This window comes from Dipodomys ordii, unplaced genomic scaffold, assembly GCF_000151885.1.
Source record: "Dipodomys ordii isolate 6190 unplaced genomic scaffold, Dord_2.0 Scaffold10, whole genome shotgun sequence".
In the NCBI taxonomy this organism is placed as follows: Eukaryota; Metazoa; Chordata; class Mammalia; order Rodentia; family Heteromyidae; genus Dipodomys; species Dipodomys ordii.
In genome coordinates this window covers 15950179-15969940 of record NW_012267226.1, presented here as the reverse complement: position 1 = coordinate 15969940, position 19762 = coordinate 15950179, and the positions used below count along the sequence as shown (strand labels likewise).

The 19762-nt window shown below is 40.5% G+C and overlaps 2 protein-coding genes across 5 annotated transcripts; one reads left to right on the top strand and one right to left on the bottom strand.

Annotated features, from left to right (window-relative positions):
- Positions 1-137: 137 nt before the first annotated feature.
- Positions 138-9674, bottom strand: LOC105980778 (chromosome unknown open reading frame, human C11orf57). 4 transcript variants are annotated; one of them, XM_013009691.1, is made up of 7 exons: positions 9627-9647; positions 9096-9104; positions 8067-8143; positions 6109-6209; positions 5154-5321; positions 4061-4114; positions 138-2484 (listed from the first exon to the last, which is right to left on the bottom strand). In XM_013009691.1, exons 3-7 carry the CDS (start codon positions 8133-8135, stop codon positions 1980-1982), a joined length of 897 nt encoding a protein of 298 aa, XP_012865145.1. In that variant the 5' UTR covers positions 8136-8143; positions 9096-9104; positions 9627-9647; the 3' UTR covers positions 138-1979. The 4 variants fall into 4 exon arrangements, with proteins under 4 accessions (XP_012865145.1, XP_012865143.1, XP_012865144.1 ...); XM_013009689.1 differs by having other exon boundaries at positions 9096-9224; positions 9627-9642; XM_013009690.1 differs by lacking the exon at positions 9096-9104 and having other exon boundaries at positions 9627-9674.
- Positions 9675-10751: 1077 nt separating this feature from the next.
- Positions 10752-16399, top strand: Pih1d2 (PIH1 domain containing 2). The gene is made up of 5 exons (XM_013009577.1): positions 10752-10944; positions 11855-11978; positions 12328-12576; positions 13513-13772; positions 16177-16399. Exons 1-5 carry the CDS (start codon positions 10768-10770, stop codon positions 16318-16320), a joined length of 954 nt encoding a protein of 317 aa, XP_012865031.1. The 5' UTR covers positions 10752-10767; the 3' UTR covers positions 16321-16399.
- The last annotated feature ends 3363 nt before the right edge of the window (positions 16400-19762 follow it).

The window sequence follows — 19762 nt, the reverse complement described above, 5'->3', positions numbered from 1 at the left end:
TATGTCCCAAGGCTGATAGTGCACATGGGAGAGAACGTACGTTTTGGAATGTCGTCCTAAGCCATATCTAAAGGGTATTAAGAGTAACCATCAAGGGCTTCTCTAAGGCATAGAAAAGAACTTGAGGTTGAGAAAAGTGAAGAACAGAAAACAACTTTATTGCTTATACATGACCAAGGAAAGAAACATTAGGAGGAAAAAGAAAAAGTGTATTCTTTGAGAAAAAAAATGCTAGTGTAGGAAGATGGATAGGTTCAGACCCAAACAGAGCCAACTTCTTTGAGTTGCCATATTCTGCTGGCCCATTTTCTTGAATCTGTGCTTGGAATAGGTGCTATTAAGAGTTGTACCAAACGAGGCTGGGGGCTTAAAACTACTTCCAACTTGCTCCCTCTTCCTCCCTCACTATGCCTCCACTTTTACCAAGGACAATTGAGGTCTCAAGCTAATATTTCAAAATCCCCAAAAGGCAGCACCTATTCATAGTCAAGGGATTGAGCACCTATGGCCAACAAAGTATTTTAAGACCAAGCACTTTATTAGAAATCTGTTTGATAAAGACAAATTTAGTAGTTAAAATTATAAAATAGCAATCACTTCATGGAATGTCATCATAGTTGTATTCTATTGCTGGTGTCTCAGACTGTCACCTTTCCATGAAGTATTTGTGTTACACATATGGAAAATAAGGCGAGGGAGATTTTTAACTTAACCTGCTCCAGAACTCATAACTGAGTGGCAGAGCCAATACCAAAAGTCATGCTTCTTAACCCGGCTGATAAAGTAACAGCCAGGTGAAAACTGACAATGCATCACTTGATCTTTCCTCCAATAATGAGAAATTCACTTATGTTCTGCCAGCCTTTTTTTCAGTGATATTTTGGTTTCTTGTGAATACAGGAATCACAGTACAGCAAAGGGAAATAATGTGGTCTCTGCTTGGTGCTTTTAACCCAAAGGCAAGACGGGAAAGAAACGGGTTATGTCCCTGAGAAGCCTGTTTCATTTTGGAACTGATTCAACTTAAGTTTCAGGGAAAATCTAAAATTCATTAATAGAATTAGAAATGAACAAGGAAGACAACAAGACAACAGAGCTAGGGATTGTAGCTCAGTGGTAAAGCACTTGCCTAGCATGCGCAAGAACCTGGGCTCAATCCTCAACACAGCCCGGGGGGAGAGGGGAACCAGGAAGACAATGTTTAGATAGATGGCTATTGCTGCCCTGAATCCATTTCAGAGCATCATTAAGATAGCAAGACCAATTCCTAATTTTTCCCCATTTGAATTGAAGGACAAATTTCAAATGCAAGGGCATTTAGACTATAGCAATGAAACTAGAAAACCATTTACTATCCAATTAGCATGTGTTAGGGGTATACTAATAACTACCCTGTCCAGCAGGGAAATTTGAAAAAACGGTAGTTCCTTCTAACAGTTGTGTGGATGTTACCAAGGAGGGTAAAGGTTTATTCTTATGCCCATTTCCTCGTTTAAGTAAACTAGACCACACCTGTGGGGTCAAAATACAGAAGGCTCAAAGCACCAAGATTGAGGACAAGTCGATAGTACACCTGCTATATGAACAAAGAAGTGTTCTCTTGTCAAGCCATCCTACATACCACAATCCTTCAATCCCCTTCTTCATCCCAGTCCTTGATGTCCCCAAACTCATTTCAACCGGTGTACCCAGGTCTTTACTGCATTCAGTTTCCTGGGTCCTTTAATTTGCTACATAGGTCACTTTACCCTAAATGTGATTAATTGCAAAAAAATAATCTTCAAGAAACCTTCATAACAAAATACCAGATTCCCCACAGACAAGAAAAGGGGATCAAGTTTAAGTCTGGCAAAACATAGATGGCACAAGACACCTCTGACCTCAGACCCCTGTGCTGAAAGAGTCACTGGCACAACTCCACGGAGTAAGAGTTATAAATACCCAGAATCAAATGGGAAGCAAGAATGTTTCTTTCCTGTCTAGTCATCCTCTGAGCTCTCAGCAGACCTTTCATCTGTCGCCACTTTCCAATTGGTGCGTTTATTTGTCCTCCCGTGTATTTCACTGTTCGCTACAGGGACATGGACATCTGTGTCTGTCTTTTTCCTTTTGGTTTTCTCAGTGCCTCCGTCTTGGCTTTCCTCAGAACTGCTGGATGCTGAATCATCTGACTGAGAGGTGTCACTTTCTGCCTCTACTAATAAAGCAGGTTTTTTGAGAGACTTTTTCCTGGACTTTTTCTTGCGCTTGTGTGGCTGCTTCCTTTTCTTGTTACAAGAAGGCCCAGTTTCTTCTGAGAACTCACTTGAGGAATTTGCTGTTATATCTGTGGCTTCCTTTTTGCTTTTCTTCTGTTTCTTGTGTGACTTTTTTTTCTGCTTCTTTTTGTGAGATTTCTTTGACTTCTTATGTTTGCGGGATTCATGGGCAGATGATCTGACCTGGGGAGATGTTTTTTTCCCATTGGTAATATCTTGGTGATCACTACCAATAAAAAAGTACAGATAAACTTACGTAGAAAATAAAAAGTATGTTTTTATTTTAATATTCTGTACTCTAGACAGGAAGTCTAGAATAACACCTGAATTTTAATTCAGAACTTTTGACATACAATTTTGAAACTAACCAACTTTGATACTCTTGAGTTTTAGTTTTCTCATCTTTAAAATGAAGATGAAGGAAGGAAGCTGTGGCTCAAGAGGTAGAGCACTAAGAAAAACAAAACAAAAAACAGGGATATACATGGCTCAGGCCCTGAGATTAAGCCCCAAACCTGGCAAAAATAAATAAAAATTTTAAAAACATAAAATCAGTGATTAAAAAATGTAGGTAAAAGCCAGGCACCGGTGGCCCATGCCAGTAATCCTAGCTACTCAGGAAGCTGAGATCTGAGGATCAAGGTTCAAAGCCAGCCCGGGCAGGAAAGACCGTGAGACTCCTATCTCCAATAAACCACTAGAAAACCGGAAGTGGCGCTGTAGCTCAAGTGGTAGAGCGCTCGCCTTGAGCTGAAGAGCTGAGGGACAGCGCCCAGGCCCAGAGTTCAAGCCCCACGACCGACAAAAAAAAAAAGTCCTTGAAACTCATCTCCAATAAACCAATAAACCACTAGAAAACCAAAAGTGGCACTGTGGCTCAAGTGGTAGAGCGCTAGCCTTGAGCTGAAGAACTGGGGACAGTGCTCAGGTCTAGAGTCCAAGCCCAAGCCCCATGACCGACCCCCCCGCCAAAAAAAAAAGGCAGATAAAGATCCTGAGGTACAGTAACTGACTATATGACCCTAACCTAGTACGCCCTTACCCACTTTCATTTTCTGCAGTACCAGTTACTTGTGGCTGATCATAGTTCAAAAATAATACATGGAAAATTCCAGAAATAAACAATTTTAAAAAGTTTTCAGCAGCATGTCATTCTGAGTAATATGACAAAACTTTTCAGTCCCACTTGGGACAGCTACCTTTCACCCAGCTACCTCTCAGTAATTTATTAGCTATCTGGGTTATCAATTCACTGCCACAGTAAAACAGTGCATATATCAGGCAACAATGTACTTAGTAACTAAGGCCCAAAGCAACACAAAAGTAATGCTGACAACTCAGATATAGCTAAGAAAGCCATCTGAATTAAACAGATGTAAGTTTATCATAGCTATGTATCAACAGGAAAACACAAAATATAAAAGGTTCAGTAATATCTGAGGGTTCAAGTATCCAATGAGAGTCTTGGAACATATCTCCACAGATAGTGGGGGACCACTATATATAGAAACCAAACGGCTGGCAGACATTCCATCCATCAATAATGGAAAAGCCTAGAAGGGATCACCTCCTAACTAAATCATATTTGGAGGAGGGGAAATATAAGGTCTCCCTATGTTGTCCAGGTGGCCTCAAACTACTAGGCTCAAGCAATCCTCTTGCCTCAGCCTCCCAAGTACTGCGACTGTAAGTATATACCAGCATACCAGGTTCTACATGAATTTTCAGTGGTAAGGCTTGTAAAAAGAACTCAATTTCTAGTACAGACTATGTACTAGTCTTACTTTTAGTAATTATCTTACCTGTCTGTTTCAAACTCTTCAGGGTATAACTCTTTATATCCACTGTGACCCCATCTGTAAGATGACACATCACATTTGTTAAAGCAATGCACAAATTAAAAAAGAAATAAAACTATTAAAGTGTATGTATAGAACCAAGAGACATACACAGAACCAAGAAAATAGATATAGTAGAGACACAAACAGCTACATTTTCTGCACTATATATCACACAAAGGATTCCTCTGTTCATTTACACGTATGTATGTAGTAGGGAAGTACTAACGATTGAACTCAGGGCCTTGATTTGGGTACATAAGCACCCTATCTCTTGAGCCTCACCTCTATCTTTGTCCTCTTGTAAAAGCATTTTCTGTATTCTTCAAGAAATGCTAAAGGATAGAAGCAAAGCTGTGGCTCTAGTGGTAAAACACCAATCTTGAGTGAAAAAGCTAAGGAACAGTACACAGACCTTGAGGTCAAGCCCAGAACCAACATACAAAAAGAAACAGTAAAGGATTTATACATTGTTCTTTAGCTGTGAAGCTCTTTTCTACATACACTGCCTAACAGAACGCTGTCTACATTGGGGAAAGTTTTTATATAATAATTTTGAAATACTTATTGAAATGTAATTCACATAACAAGAAATTTGCTCTTTTAAAAAGTGTAGAAATCCTGGAAATAAAGGACATCTGAATTGGAAACAATAACCAAAAAAAAAGGCAGCTCCACTAGCCCACAGCAACCACTAACCTGTTTTCTGTCTCTACAGATTTGTTTATTCTGGACATCGAAGAAAGAGAATCATATGATGTAAAGCTTTTATGTCTGGCTACTTTCACCTTGTGTAAGGTTTACAGGCTTACCCATGCTATGGCGTATTATCAGTACTTTGTGTCTTTTACTGCCAAGTAACAGTCTGGTAAATAAGATTACCTCACATTTTGTCTATCTGTTTAACAGTTAATATTTGGTTTCCACTTTGGGGGAATTATCAATAATGCTGTTATGAATGAACACTTCTGTTCAGTTTTGTTAGGAACAACTAATTTTGCAAATACATAGCCTCAAGTCAAGTATCAATGCAAGTCACGGAAATTTTGTCACAAACCTGTCTGGCATATTAGCTTCATAATTATATAACTTCTTGTTCCAGGATTTAGACTTAAGAAAATCATCTTCCACTGTTCCAGAAATTTCATTCTTTGGCCTCCAGTAGTCTCTCTGACTCTCTTCATCAAAACCATCACTCCGCATCCGACTAGAAATGAAAACACAACTTCTAAGGGTTACTTTATGTAACATCATGTATTAGAAGAGGACAATAAAACAACTGAAATTTACTCTTAAAAAAAAAAAGTAACATTATATGAAGACCCCCTATGTTGCTCTTTACTGTAATTTGGATCTGGAATATCCCCAGAGGCCCGTGTGTGTGGTTAAGAATATGGATAAGTCAGGGTAATTTTAAGAAGTGAGGCCTAGCCAGAAGCCAGTGGCTCAGGCCTGTAATCCCAACTACTCAGGAAGCTGAGATCTGAAGATCATGATTCAAAACCAGCCAGAACAGACAAATCCAGGAGACTCTTATCTTCAGTTAATTACCAAAAAGCTGAAGAGGAGGTGTAGCTCAAGTGGCAGAACGCCAGCCTTGACTAAAAAAGGCAAGCAAGAGGGCGAGACCCAGAGTAGATTCTAGCTCCAGTAAGTACCAAAACTAAGTCTAAAATAACAAGTGGTTACAAACGAAAGTAGTGACTCATCAGTTAAGTAACCAGAAGAAAATCTGAAGTTAAAAGCTGTCAGGCAGCTGGAATTCAAAGAATCTTGAACATTTACAATTCCAAGACAGATATGGCAAATTTCCCATCACAAGTAAATAGTCTCTCCAAATCAATCACCACTGTATCTTTATGCTTCCATCTAGATTTACCAAACAGGGAAAGCTTAATGACTCACAGAACTGAAGTCATACATCCTTAAAATATTAAAATGTTGCTAAACAAAAGTGATGACGCTGAAACAGATTGAGAATTATTTTGGTTCTGGAGAGATTTGAGCTTCACCTTGAACTGCTGGGTAACATTTTCCTTTTGGTCCCTTGGTAAGCATCCTCCATCTGTTTCTCTAGTTCTCTGATTTTCCACATATCTGATTCCTCCTGAATCTAATTTTTTGAAAAGAAACAAAATGTCACTTAAAGTAACTTTGTATTACAGAAAAATAACAAGCTGAAAATACAGTCTGCACTAGTTGTGTATTGCACATGGGGTTATGATCAGAGACCTGGAAAGTCAATTCTGAGTTCTCAAGAACATGGCTAAACAATAAATCTCAAATTTTACAGCAAGAGTTGGTAACTCTGAACAGACACATTTATCACATGTCCAATTTTAAAATCATGGTACAATTAACAAATAATAATCCCACATGTCTAAGAGTTTAACTGCATCACCACAACAGAACCTTAAACAATTTTATAAGGAAATTAATGCGAGAATTACTAGTACATTTTACCAAGAAGCCAAAACTCGAGATTTTACCCTCAAGTGAAAACAAAAACAAAACCACAAAACTAGTGCTGTAAGCACTGCTTCATATTTCTAATCCTAGCCATTCAGGAGACAGAGATTATGATGACTGTATTTAAAAACCTGCACAGGCAAAAGTAAGTTCCAAAGACCTCATTTCCACCAATATAAAGGCGGGCATGGTGGCATGTATCTGTCATCCTGGCTATTCAAGAACTGAAAACTCAATTAGAAAGATAACTAAAGCATGTTAAGCAAATGCAAGGTCCTAAATTCAATACCCAGTATTACAAAGGAAAGAGAGAGACAGAGACAGAGAGCGCACGCATGCAAGCAGGGAGGAAGAGAGAGAAAAATAACTAAAGTAAAAGTAAATCAGGGCCAGCACTGGTACCTTGTCCCTGTAATCCTAGCTGCTCAGGAGGCTGAGATCTGAGGATCGCAGTTCAAAGCCAGCCCAGGCAGGAAAGTCTGTGAAACTCTTATCTCCAATAAAGTACTAAGAAAAAGCCACAAGTGGCACTGTGGCTCAAGTGGTAGAGCGCTAGCCTTGAGCAAAAGAAACTCAGAGACATCACCCAGGTCCTTAGTTCAAGCCCCAGGACCCACAAAAAAAAGTGAACTGGGATTTGCTCAGGTGGTAGAGCTCCTGACTAGCACACACTCTGAGTGTGTGGTCTGAGTTCAAATTCTAGTACTGCCAAAAACCAAACAACAAAAGCTTACTGAAGACAGCTCTTTAAATTCTCTAGACTGAATCTCTTTACACATTAAGGTTGTCAAAAACAAAACAAACCATACTGTTGGCTAAAGAATTTTCTACATATCAAACTATAAGTAGCAAAAAGAACAAGAACATATTTTTTGCTTTTAAGTTCTCCCAAACAACTGTGATAAATCTATGCTACATTTACATTTTCAGTTAACATCTATCTCCAAGTATCACAATAACTGAACTTTCCACTGAGACCTTATCTTCTGCCACTATCTCCTATAAGCCCCTCTTTCCTGTCATACCCAAGTGATTAATGCTTTCATTTCTTATTGGTAGTGATAAGATTTGAACCCAGAACCTTTTACATGCTAAGCAAGTACACTACCACTGACCTACCTTACCAGCTCATGCTCTTTCTTGTTGCCACGTATTAGTACAAGATGTTCTCTCTGTTCAGAATAATCTTTCATATCTGGTCAACTTAAACCATTGTACAAGAACCAGTTCAAACATCAGCACCTCAATTGCCACTCATTCTTGGAAATCTTTTCTAACTTCCAAAGGCAGATTTCATTATTGTTACCTCAGAGCTCTAAAGTACTTTGTAATTGTCTCCACTCCATAGTAATTAACAAAGCATAATTACCTATTTATTTCTATTTGCTCTCTCTCTTGCTGTGTCACAATAACACTGGGCACACTCTGTAGCCTCAAGTGTTTAAGGATGAGTGGGTGGTATTCCCACACACACACACCAACCTTCCCCCACAACACATACCTTATTGTGAGCATCAGTGTGTCGGATGACATTCCTCAGGAGGACTTTCCCCAGTGGAACCCGGGACATTCTTCAACCTGAAATAAATTTAAAAAGAACATTTCATTATTTCCTTCTTTTAATTTTCTGTTAAATAGTATAAAGAAGTGTAAGGTAAAGGAAAATCACTCAACTAGGAGACAAAAATCTTAAAGAACAGTTTTTCTTTCACCACTTAAATGCCTGACCACAATTAATGTAGGGGTGAAAGGGATAATGGCACACTAAAGCTCCTTAAAATTGCATGAAACTAAGTGTTTTCATGAGCAGCATTTTACTTAAACTCCGTGTTTAATGAGGCAAGTATCTATCCTTCAGTATCCACAGGAGATTGGTGCTGGGACACATACCCAAACCCACATCAAAATCCACGGGTGCTCAACTTTCACATTTATAATGGTAAAAAGTCCTCACATATAACCAAAACACAACCTCCCATACCCTTTCAATCAGGTCTGCATTATTTACAATACCTGATACAATGCAAATGCTACTTAAGTAGGTAGCAGACTTAATTTTTTTTTTAAATGATGACAAGTCTGTACATGGCTACTATAGATACAATTTGTTTCCCCAAATGTTTTCGGTTGGCGGGGCAGGGGGGGGTAGGCGGGGCGGGGGTTGAACTCGTAAGATGTTGAACCCTGGATACCAGAAGTTCTCCCGCTTAAAGCCATGACTCCTACATAATCCCAGATAAACCGTGTACATCCACAGCCCGATAAGAAATCAAATCTCCAATCCTCAAATCAGTGTGCACAAAGCAAATACCTAGATTCGCGTGTCAGAAACCATATGTCACTAGTTACAAAAACTGACGCCTGAAAACATCAAATGCAAAAGGACCTAAATTTTTCAAGCCGGGGCATTTCTTTTTTTCTTTATTTCGTACAGAAGTTAAAAAAAAAACACAAAAAACACTAGATGACAAAGATATTCACACGTGAAGCTTGGCAGGGGCTTTGTGCGAGCACCCCAACACTCACTCACCCCTCGATCCTGAGGAAATCAGGCATCTTGTTAGTGTGAGACGAAGAACCACTCCATTACAAGATCTCCTCCGACCCAGGAAGCCAAGGAGTCAGGGCTCAAAGGCAGCTCTGCAGCTTCACCCGAGTCCTTCGTGAAAACGCAGCCTTCCCACCGGTTATTCTGCCCTCACCCGAGGCCCAGCCCAGCCCGACGGGCAGCGCTCTCGCCGGACCGAGGCCCGAGGGGGCCGGGCCGCCGCGCGCACTCCCCGCGCGCATCCCCCGCGCGCGCCCGGCCGGGGCGGCGGCCCCGGCGGTTGGGTTTCGCTGCCCACAGGGGGGACGGACGCCTGGGACGGGTAAGGCCTTCCGTTGGGCCCTGGGAAGTATCTAGGGTGTCCGAAGGGGGGGATGGGGCTTCCAAATGGAAGACAAAAAGCACCCCCCCATCTTGGTCACCGGGATCCCTGCCCCGCGGCGGCCTCAGAGCTCCCGGTCACCGTCCCTCCAAACGCCCTCCCCACACAAACACACACAAACACACCCATACCGTGCGCCGCAGCCTCGCGTGGCGGGGGTGGGGGGGAAGGAAGCGCGCGGCCCGGCAGAAAAAAAAGGGGGGAGAGACTTCCGCTCCAGACCGGAAGTTGTGCTCCCTGGAAAAACCTTCCTCCCGACCGCGAGACCCGGAGGCTCCCCGTGGGAGAGTTTCGCTGGACACTCTGGAGGCCGGCGCGTTCAGAAAGGAAGCAGGAGCTTGTCTGGAAGAGAAATGAGTCGGGACCCGCTGCAAAGCAAGCCTGCTATCGGGGAGGACATTCCGGAACTGGGATGGAAGGAGACTTTTCTGTCCGCGGCCTTCCGGACCCGTTTAGACGTGGAACCCGCCCTGGTTACCAGGGTAACAGGAGTCGCGGTGGGACCCGGGAGCAGAGGTGGGTCCCCTGACTTTGTAATGACTGTCGTCCAGTCTAATCCTGATAGAATATTCGAAGAATCTAAACCCTCTTCTCTTTCTCTCGTTCTGTGCACGGTGTGGAACACCTCTCCTTTAGAGGAATGGGGGGCTAGAAGAGTCATCCCCAGGATTATTGCTCACAAATGATGTTTACCAAACTGTCCCAGCCTCTCTAGATCACCTGATCCTCCCAATAATCCCACGAGGTATCTTCATTTTCATCTGAAGATGAAGCACATATATACATGACTTGCTCACTGTGTCACTGTTAGCTGGAGATAGAGCAAAGATCAGAATCAAGGCATGCTGGCTCCGAATCTATGTGCTTAAACTACTAAACAATACTGAGGATTAAGGAAATCCTCTGTGACTCTCACCCACATACACAAGTCTGGCAGTTTCAGGATTTGGAAATTACCAGCCACTACCCAATGTCCAGGTATTTGAACAAGATAATCATCAGGAATCGAAGACTTTAAAAACCACTGCTCTGCTCCCTTGGGGTTTGTGAAGCTTCCAACAGAGTGAAGGCTTCATCTGAGAGGACAACTTGGTAATTTAAGACGGGTTGTTAGTTATAGAATATCATCAATAAGATAAAGATAAAGCAGTTCGGAACACCAATCCTTTAGACACAATTCCTCAACCATTCCTCCTCCCCTAAAAAACTAATCAATAAACTTTTCCCCCTCTAATTAACATCTTTCCACAGCAGCCTGTTTCACCACTAATCATGGAGACATCCTCAAAGGGTCTACTGTCCCAGCTTACTCAATTCTGGAACCTCCTAGATGATTTAGCTGAAAATGACCCTGAGTGTTATAAGAACTTCATTCAACAGGAACTGAAAGAGGGGAAAGAGCTCTCTGCTGGCCCAGAACCACAGCTTTGTCTACGGACCAGGATTCTCGTATGTAGAATTGCTTTAAGGGATCGGGAGGCACTGAATGGGCTTCTAGGATAAGTGGGGAATATCTGACCCTCGACTATTGCTACTGTAACACAAGAAAACTTGGCGGAAACTGCTTCTGTTAAAAAAATGAAATTTCAGTGTTTTGTGATTTGTTGAACTAGTAAGAATATATTTTGTCAAGGGGCTGGGAAGGTGGCTCAGTGGTAGAGTGCTTGCCTTGTATGCATGAGGCCCTGGTTCCATTCCTTAGTACCACATAAACAGAAAAAGCTGGAAGTGGTGCTGAGGCTCAAGTGGTAGAGTACTAGCTTTGAGCAAAAGAAGCTCAGGGACAGTGCCCAGGCCGAGTTTAAGCCCCAGCACTGGGTGAAAAAAAGATGTCAAAATGAGTCATTTCTTACTGGTAGAAGGAAAAGGAAAAGTGGCATAATGATTTGATAAAGAATCATGGAGTTGGAGAGATCATGCAGTGGTGAAATAGTCAGCTATATCTGGTAGAACAACAACATGCAACCCTTTCTCCTGTCTTTTCCAGAGGAAAGGGGCAGAAGTCAGATTCATGATGATAAGCCAACAACCTTGGGGAATCTCAAGCACGGTTTTAATATTTGGAATCATCTAGCATCTCTAATTCGCCTCTTCTGGGTTGGAGAATGTAGCTCAGTAGTAGAGCACCTGCTTAGCATCTGTAAGGCTCTAGTTTCAATCACTAGCACCACAAGTCAAAATACAATTTAAAAAAAAAACTCTCCCTTTTCCCATCCGGTAGAGAGTTGCTTTTCTTCTGATCATGTATTTATGAACCGAATTCCAGGAAATGGAAAAAAAGAGTTGCTTTTAAGATATTATCTTAAAACTTTTCTAAAAACCTAGAATTTTGAGCTATTAAAATGATTCACTTTTCCAGAAACCAAAAGAAAAACTACTTTATATCAACCTGTGTCAGTGGAAAAGGATCCCTGCTCCCCAGTCAGCTACTCACCCAGTACCTATAAGTGTTGGCAGACCAGAAGATATCTCTGAGGCATCAGGTACAAAGAATTAAAGGAGAGAACACATTTTTATTATTTTATTTAGAATAAGCATGGATTAGGTTTTAGTTGGGTTTGAATTTCAAGTAAAAGATTTTCTTTAGTGGTAACACAGTTAATGACAAACTGGTCTACCTTCATGAAAAATATAATATTGTTCAGTTTTTCTAATAATGAGCTGCTTTGAACCTGTGTAAAAATACCAGCCATGCCTTAATTGGAATTTTGTGTATATAATGCCACTGTCATTGCCTTTGAATTGTATCTTCATCAGGAATATGGTTTCATATATGACCTGTCAATATCATTAACAGATGGGCTCACTTCACACTCTCTGGGTTACACACAGATGCTTATACAGTCATCAATGTTGCCTACAACCCTGGAGTTCTACAGGAAGCAGAAGAGGACCAAGTGCAAAAAGATCAGTTAATAAGGATGGCCATGGAATGCATCGAGCAAAGATTCGAGATCACCCTCTCGCACTCTTACCATATTACCAAATTTAAAATGAAAGGAAGCGTTCAAAGAATGAAGCAAAATCTGATGAGACTAAAGACTAGTGACTTCACAGACTTAAGAGAGAAAATGAGGAAGGGTAAGTTATTGAATATGAGTTCAGAATTAAACCAGTTTCATTATTGTGTAACCTATGTAAAGTTTGCAATCTAGAACTCTCTCAAAAGATAAGAAACTTAAGAAAAATATAAAATTTCAATTTTCGGAAGTGTTAAGAATACCCATCTTTTTTTTAACAGTTTGATTTTTGGTGGTACCAGTGCTTAAACTCAGGACCTCCTATGTGCCCCAGCTTTTTCTTTTTTATTTTGGGTCCGGTAGTGGACCTGAACTCTGGGCCTGGGCACTGTCCCTCAGCTCTTCAGCTCAAGGCTAGCGCTCTACCACCTGAGCCACAGCGCCACTTCCGGCTTTTTTCTTTTTGCTCATGTTGCTGGGGAATCGAACCCAGGGCCTCATGCATGCAAGGCAAGCGCTCTACCACTGAGCCACCTTCCCAGCCCCCCTTCCCCAGCTTTCTCATTCCCAATTGGTACACTAGCACTGAAGCCCTGCCCCCAATCCTCCATAAATGTTTTTTTTTTTCAATCAAATTCTTTAAGTCGTTTTATATTTTGTGAGTTTTTGGTGGTGGTGGTGATGGGGTTTGTGTGTTTTGTTGATGTGCTGGGGGATGAATCCAACCTAGGACCTCCACTACTAGGCAAGAGTTCTACTGCTAATCTATATCCCCAGCTTCATTTAGGATTCTTTTGATTAGTATTTCCAAACTTATGTAACCATAGCCAAGCATATTTTCCAAGTCATATTATATATGTATATAGAAATACATGTATGAATGTATCTACATATATATATATACACATATATTCACATACACACAGTATACATTATATGGGGAAATGGGCAAGGTTATTTGCAAATACTGTCATTTCGTATGAAACACTTGTGCATCCTTCTATATCACAGACAGAGCATTTTGTGATTTGCTCTCTCCTGTCTCTTTTCTGTACAGAAAATACTCTTGGAGAAATAAGAACCAGCGCTGTGAGCAGTCCAGATCTCTGTCCTCAATTGCTGCTGCCAAAAGACCAAGTTTCAGGCAAACCTCTTATAGAGGAGCTTTCTAGCACTGAAATCCAGGCAGACATGAAGATTCCAGCCTATAAATTAAAAATTGTAAAGGATCAGAATGACAAACCTCTGAAAATTGAATTGAAAGTTGAATTACCTGGTGTTAATTCAGCCTCTCTCTGTGACCTTCATGTTTCTGAGGTCAGTGGAATAGACCATACAGTAGTCTTCCAGTATCCCTGGAGATTTGTTTTCAGGAACCCCTGAAGATACCAAAACCCATGGATGCATAAGTCTTGTATATAAAGCCACACAGTATTTGCAAATAATCTGTGCCCATATCCCCAAAGACTTTATAGTGCCTAGTTATATATGTAAATCCAATACATATGGTTATTTAGTTCACTTTCCATTTTAACAACTGTGGAAGATCATCAATTTATAAACAAAAAGGGGGATTTCAGAGGTTCCAGCCCATAGTCAGTTGGCCCCATTGATTTTAGGCCAATCTGAGGCAACATATCATGGCAAGAGTGCATAGCAAAGCAAAACCACTTATCACCATGGCCAGGGAGAAAGGAAGTGACCAGGGTCCCACAATCCACTTCAGGTGCACACTCCCCAATGACCTAAAGACCTCTCGGTGAACCCTACTTCCTAACAGTTCTATCACCTAACTGTAATAGTGCCTCTGAAGAGAGCAAGCCTTTACCACATGGACCTTTGGGTGGTACCTAAGATCCAAACTAGACTGAGTTACATTGGACTGTTGTTTAAATTACAAGTTTACACCAGTAGAGATACAACCATTGTAAACATTACTACATTTCTAATCCCAAATAAGTTAAATCCTCCCACAAATGTGGAACCTCCAGGTACAGAAGACTAACGATACAGAAAATTTGTATCTGTCATTACACACTACTATACTGTAGTAGTAATAAACTCCAGCACTTTAGGGCTTATAATTATTTACTCATGTTACACACTAGCTAGGCCACTTTGCTTCATGAGTCTTACAGATCCTTAGGCCGAGGTGAAGGAACAGTTCTGAACATGTGAGATATAGGTCTTTCTCACTCACTGTAGAGTGAAAACAGAAATGACAAGCCCATACAATGGATCTAAAACTTCAACTGAGATACAGCATGTATCACTTCTGAGAAGGCCAAGTCTTACATGAATGGGACTTGGAAGTATACTCTCACAGGTATTCATGGGAAGCCAGATAGCAAGGATATGCAATCCTCTTGTCTTACAGAAGAGCAGGTATTTGGGAGCAGTCCTAGTCAGCCACAGTCTGTCCTTTTGGTCACAGATATTTTGCTGGTTTTCTCAAGGAAGCACCCCTCATCACAGTAACAAACTCTAAAATATATTTTTGCCAATTTTTATATAGATTATATATATATATATATGTGTGTGTGTGTGTGTGTGTGTGTGTGTGTGTGTTTGTGTGTAAATATATATATATACACACACACATACATATATATTGCCAGTCCTGGGACTTGAACTCTGGGCCTGAGCAATGTCTCTGAACTTTTGCTCAAGGATAACACTCTACCACTTGAGTAGAATGATTAATTTCAGATAGAATCTCATGGTATTTCCTGCCCAGGCTGGTTTGAAACCATGATCCTCAGATCTCAGCCTCCTGAATAGCTAGGATTACAGGCGTGAGCCACCAATACCTGCTAAGGGTATTTTTGTTTGTTTGTTTGGGGGTTTTTTAGCTGTATTTTTTTCTTTTTAGGTACTGGGGATTCAACCTAAGACATTGTACTTGCTAGGCAAAGGCTTTGCCACTGAGCTACATCCCAACCCTCTATGTCCTTTCAACCACAGATCAATGACCTGTCAAGACAAGTGCCCAAACCCTATCCGTGATACATTGTGGAATAGGGAGAAGATAATAATTAACCTCACTTCAGAAAAAGGAAATGTATCCAACGGGAGCACACATAATAGCAACATTCTATGTCCCACTCCTTCGCCTAGACACTCCATTCACACTAGACACTCCATTCACACGCCAGACTCCAGTCACAAATTACCTAAGTACATTATTTGCCTCCCAAACCATTGTTAGTTTCTTGGGGCTTTATCAGATCACACATCCCCTAATAGCTTTCAGCCCCTACTCCATTTCCTTGTCCTTTTGCTAGTTAACTCCAACGATTGTACCACATAATTCAGGATGACAACACTACTCTTGGAACAATGTCATTTAACATTTGATGTGTTATGCAGCAATAAAAATCTCAAAACAGCTGGATGCCAGTGCTCAGGCCTGTAATCCTAGCTAGTCAGGAAGCTGAGATTTGAAGATCATTGTTCAAAGCTACCTTGGACAGGAAAGTCCATGAGACTTTTATCTCTAATTAAACCACCAAAAGCCAGAAGTGGAGCTGTGTCTCAAAAGCTCAGGGACAGCATCCAGACCCTGAGCTCAAGCCCCAGTAACTTGTACAAGAAAACAGGATCCTCCTACCTAAGTGAAAACTTGAACTCAGTAATTACTGTGGAGAAAAAAGCAGAAATTTAATAGCACAACTTTTTTAAAATTAGTTCTCATGTTCTTAAAATATCTTGTTATTCTTAGGATGATTTACTAATCATGGTCTCGGAGAAATACCAATTACACCTGAATCTTCCAGAATCTGTTGATACTGAAATGACAACAGCAAAATTTATCAAAGACAAATCTACATTAATCATCACAATGCCATTGAAAACAACAGCTTGATGTTTTGGATTTTTAATTTTTATTATAAGCAATTTCTTTTATATTTTTTCTGTATGAGATCATACAAATTACAAGGCAAGTACTCTGTCACTTGAACCACAACTCCAGCCCAAATTCTGTATTTTCTGAGAGATCCCTTTGATAGAATGAGATTTATCCCTTCAGCTGAAACTACTTTTAACTACTTTTTCTCCTAAGTTTTGATATTAACCAGAAACTCTGAAAGAGTAGGATTTCAAAAAATTAGTTATTTATCTTACATATACTTTGACCAATCCTAAGACATGTCATTTGGGAAAATTCTAATTGTTTTTAAGGAACACATGGGAACTCTTGGTTTGCTACTTAAAAAAAAAAGATCTCTAGCATTCTTCATCAGAAAAAAAATCCCAGACCTACAGAAAGTTTGCTATCACCAGGATGGGCTGTAGCAATAAGCTTCCTCCAGCATTTCACACATAGGACCAATCTGCTTCTAGGAAACTACATTTCAATAAGACACCTCTGCCATGAGTCTGATTTTTAACATCAGTAGGACTTTTCTGTGAACTGGATACAGTACAGCAATTGATGTTTTGGCACAACATATGCAAATTTGAGCTAATTTGGGACAAATACTTTTCTCCTAGAGAAATTAATGCTCAGCTTCCATCTCCTGCAAGGTTTTTGTCAAAGACAAATGTACCATCTATCCAATTTACATCCCAGGGTAGCACTATACACATCACGCTTTAAACATCACTTTGCCTTTTCTAGATTAAAAAAAATAACTTTCTTATAATTATTAATGTATACTTCAACATAAAATTTATAAACCAAGCCTTTAGGAAGTAATGTTCATGTATAATAGAATAATTTATTATATATAAAAGCAAATAAAATCTTAAACCTGAAGTACATTTGAATTCTTCTAGCAATAATTTATTTTTTTAAGGCTGAAACTAAAACTTACCCTTGTTTCATTCCTCAGAAACACAGGCATGCCTTCACCAACAGAGCCAAATTCTATTTCCCAGATATCTCTCTACATAATGACCACATAAAGCTGAATTTCTACTTTTACCTTCAATATGTAGATGTTTCCATTATGTTTATGTACTTATTAATAAAATACTTCCAATATAATGTTAAACTTGAGGCTGGGTGCCCGTGGCTCAGGCCTGAAATTGTAGTTTAGAGACTGAGAACTGGAATCAAGATTTGAGGACAACCTGAACAGAAAAGGCCACTAGGCTCCATTTCCAAAATAACCAATCAAAAGCATACTGCACCCTCGCACCCCCCCCCCCAGTGTTAAACTTTGATTAACTTCCAAATTATCTACACCTTTCCCTACCCCCCCCCCCCCCCCCCCCCCCCGGGCCTGGGCACTGTCCCAGCTCTTCAGCCTGAGTTCAAAGCTAATGCTCTACCACTTGAGCCACAGCGCCACTTCTGGCTTTTTCTGCTTATGTGGTGCTGCAGAATCAAACCCTGGACCTCATGCATGCAAGGCAAGCACTCCCACATTCCCAGCCCCTATCCATACTTTTTAATTAGTCGGTCATGGGCCTTGAACTCAGGGCCTGGGCACTTCCTCCGAATTTTTTCCACTAAAGGCTAGTGCTCTACCACATTGAGCCACAGCAACACTTGTGATTTTCTGAGGGTTAATTGGAGATAAGAGTCTCAGACTTTCCTGCCCCAGCTGGCTTTGAATGGCAATCCTCAGATCTCAAGTTCCTGAGTAGCTAGGATTACAGGCATGAGCCACTTGTATCTATTTATTTGTTTACTTGTTTATTTTGGTCCAGTAGTGGGGCCTGAACTCTGGGCCTGGGTGCTGTCCCTCAGCTCTTCAGCTCAAGGCTAGCGATCTACCACTTGAGCCTCTGCGCCACTTCCCACTTTTTTCTTTTTGCTTATGTGGTGCTGAGGAATCGAACCCAGGGCCTCATGCATGCAAGGCAAGCGCTCTACCACTGAGCCACCTTCCCAGCCCCTTGTATTTATTTTTAATGTTTTTTTTTCATTAATAATGACCTCTGTACAAAAAGCAAAACACCGTCCAGGAAAAACATTAAAAATGAAGTACATACTAGTTTTAAGTTTCAACTTGTTTTTGTGGCGATGGTAGAAGGGGCTGGATCTTGAAATCAGGGCCTGGTTACTGTCTGGCTTTTCTCAAGGCTTAGTACTCTACTACTTGAGCCATAGCTCCACTTCAGGCTTTTTGGTGGTATATTAGAGTCTCAAGGACTTTCCTGCCCAGGATGACCATGAACCTCAATCCTCAGCTCTCAGCCTCCTGAGCTGCTAGAATTACGGGTGTGAGCTACTAGCACCTGGCTGAATTTAACCAGTTTCATATTCCTGTCACTAGTGGCAATTTCCCCAGGTGTCCGAGAACTCCTGTACTACTGATGACCATTACTTTCAACTTTCACATGATGGCCTAATAGTTGTGCAAACCGTGTCCTTGGATCCAGGAACTTCACCTAGTCCTTTAAATATCTAACAGAGCTAGATGACTCCTATTTTGGGAATAAGTACCATGGCTCCTTGAGTTATTAAGGTACTCCTACCTCTTAAGTAGCTGAGATTGTAGGGGTGGGTCACCACAGCCAGCTTATGCAAAAGGATCTCGACGTTTTACAGGGGCTGAACTGCAATCCACCGGTCTCTGCCTACCAGTCCAGCCAAAAATTTGTATGTACTGAGAGTTTATAAGCACAAAGCTGACACTTAACATTCATTTTTTAAGATGAAAAAAATAAGATTCTTCAAGACACATTGAAAACATTTAAGTTTTAAAGTCTTATTTGAACCATAGCTGAGATTAACTCTTAAGTCCACAATTTGCATTAGATGGCAACTGTTTTATTTTTCTTTCAAGGTAACAGTAGAGCCATAAACATTAGTAAGGAATTTTATTTGCAGATTGACTTGTTGGGACCATATATAGCTCACAATAAGGACAGCCCTCTCATGATGAGCTAATTCTTTTTTCATAATTTCCAGTTCAACCTAAAAATACTAACTACCAAAAAATCAGATGGATGTTCTGAATTGTTCGTCATGAGGAGTACTTGGGAGAACGAACATGTAGAAAGATGGATTCTGTGCTGAACCACTTAAAAGCAAGGGCAGGGGACAGCTCCATATGGTACAAGTACAAGGTTTATTTGAAATAGTCATAAATAATCCCACACATTCATTAAAACATATCAGCTCAGTAGAAAGTCTGGAATTGTGATAATGTTCCCAGTTCATTCTGATGATCCTGATATCACCTCCTTCATTCCTCTAAAAGGCAAACATAGTAAAATGGGAAGAAGTTTGTCTTTCCAAAAGGATTTTAGGGATATCTTAGTTAAGGCAATGCTTGGGAAGAGAAACAATGATTTTTATATACTTTTCACTATTTTTTAAGATTTTTTTTTCCAACAAGAAATTACCATTT

What these genes read in the sequence shown, in the direction of transcription:
- LOC105980778 (XM_013009690.1), bottom strand. Translation starts at nt 8,135, where the DNA reads ATGTCCCGGGTTCCACTGGGGAAAGTCCTCCTGAGGAATGTCATCCGA. An exon ending in ATGTTACCCAGCAGTTCAAG is followed by an intron (nt 5,322 to 6,108) that starts GTGAAGCTCAAA and finishes AACCCTTAGAAG; the next exon opens with TTGTGTTTTCATTTCTAGTC. An exon ending in GAAGAGTTTGAAACAGACAG is followed by an intron (nt 2,485 to 4,060) that starts GTAAGATAATTA and finishes TTTTATTGGTAG; the next exon opens with TGATCACCAAGATATTACCA.
- Pih1d2 (XM_013009577.1), top strand. Translation starts at nt 10,768, where the DNA reads ATGGAGACATCCTCAAAGGGTCTACTGTCCCAGCTTACTCAATTCTGG. An exon ending in GTCTACGGACCAGGATTCTC is followed by an intron (nt 10,945 to 11,854) that starts GTATGTAGAATT and finishes TCACTTTTCCAG; the next exon opens with AAACCAAAAGAAAAACTACT. An exon ending in GTGACCTTCATGTTTCTGAG is followed by an intron (nt 13,773 to 16,176) that starts GTCAGTGGAATA and finishes TGTTATTCTTAG; the next exon opens with GATGATTTACTAATCATGGT.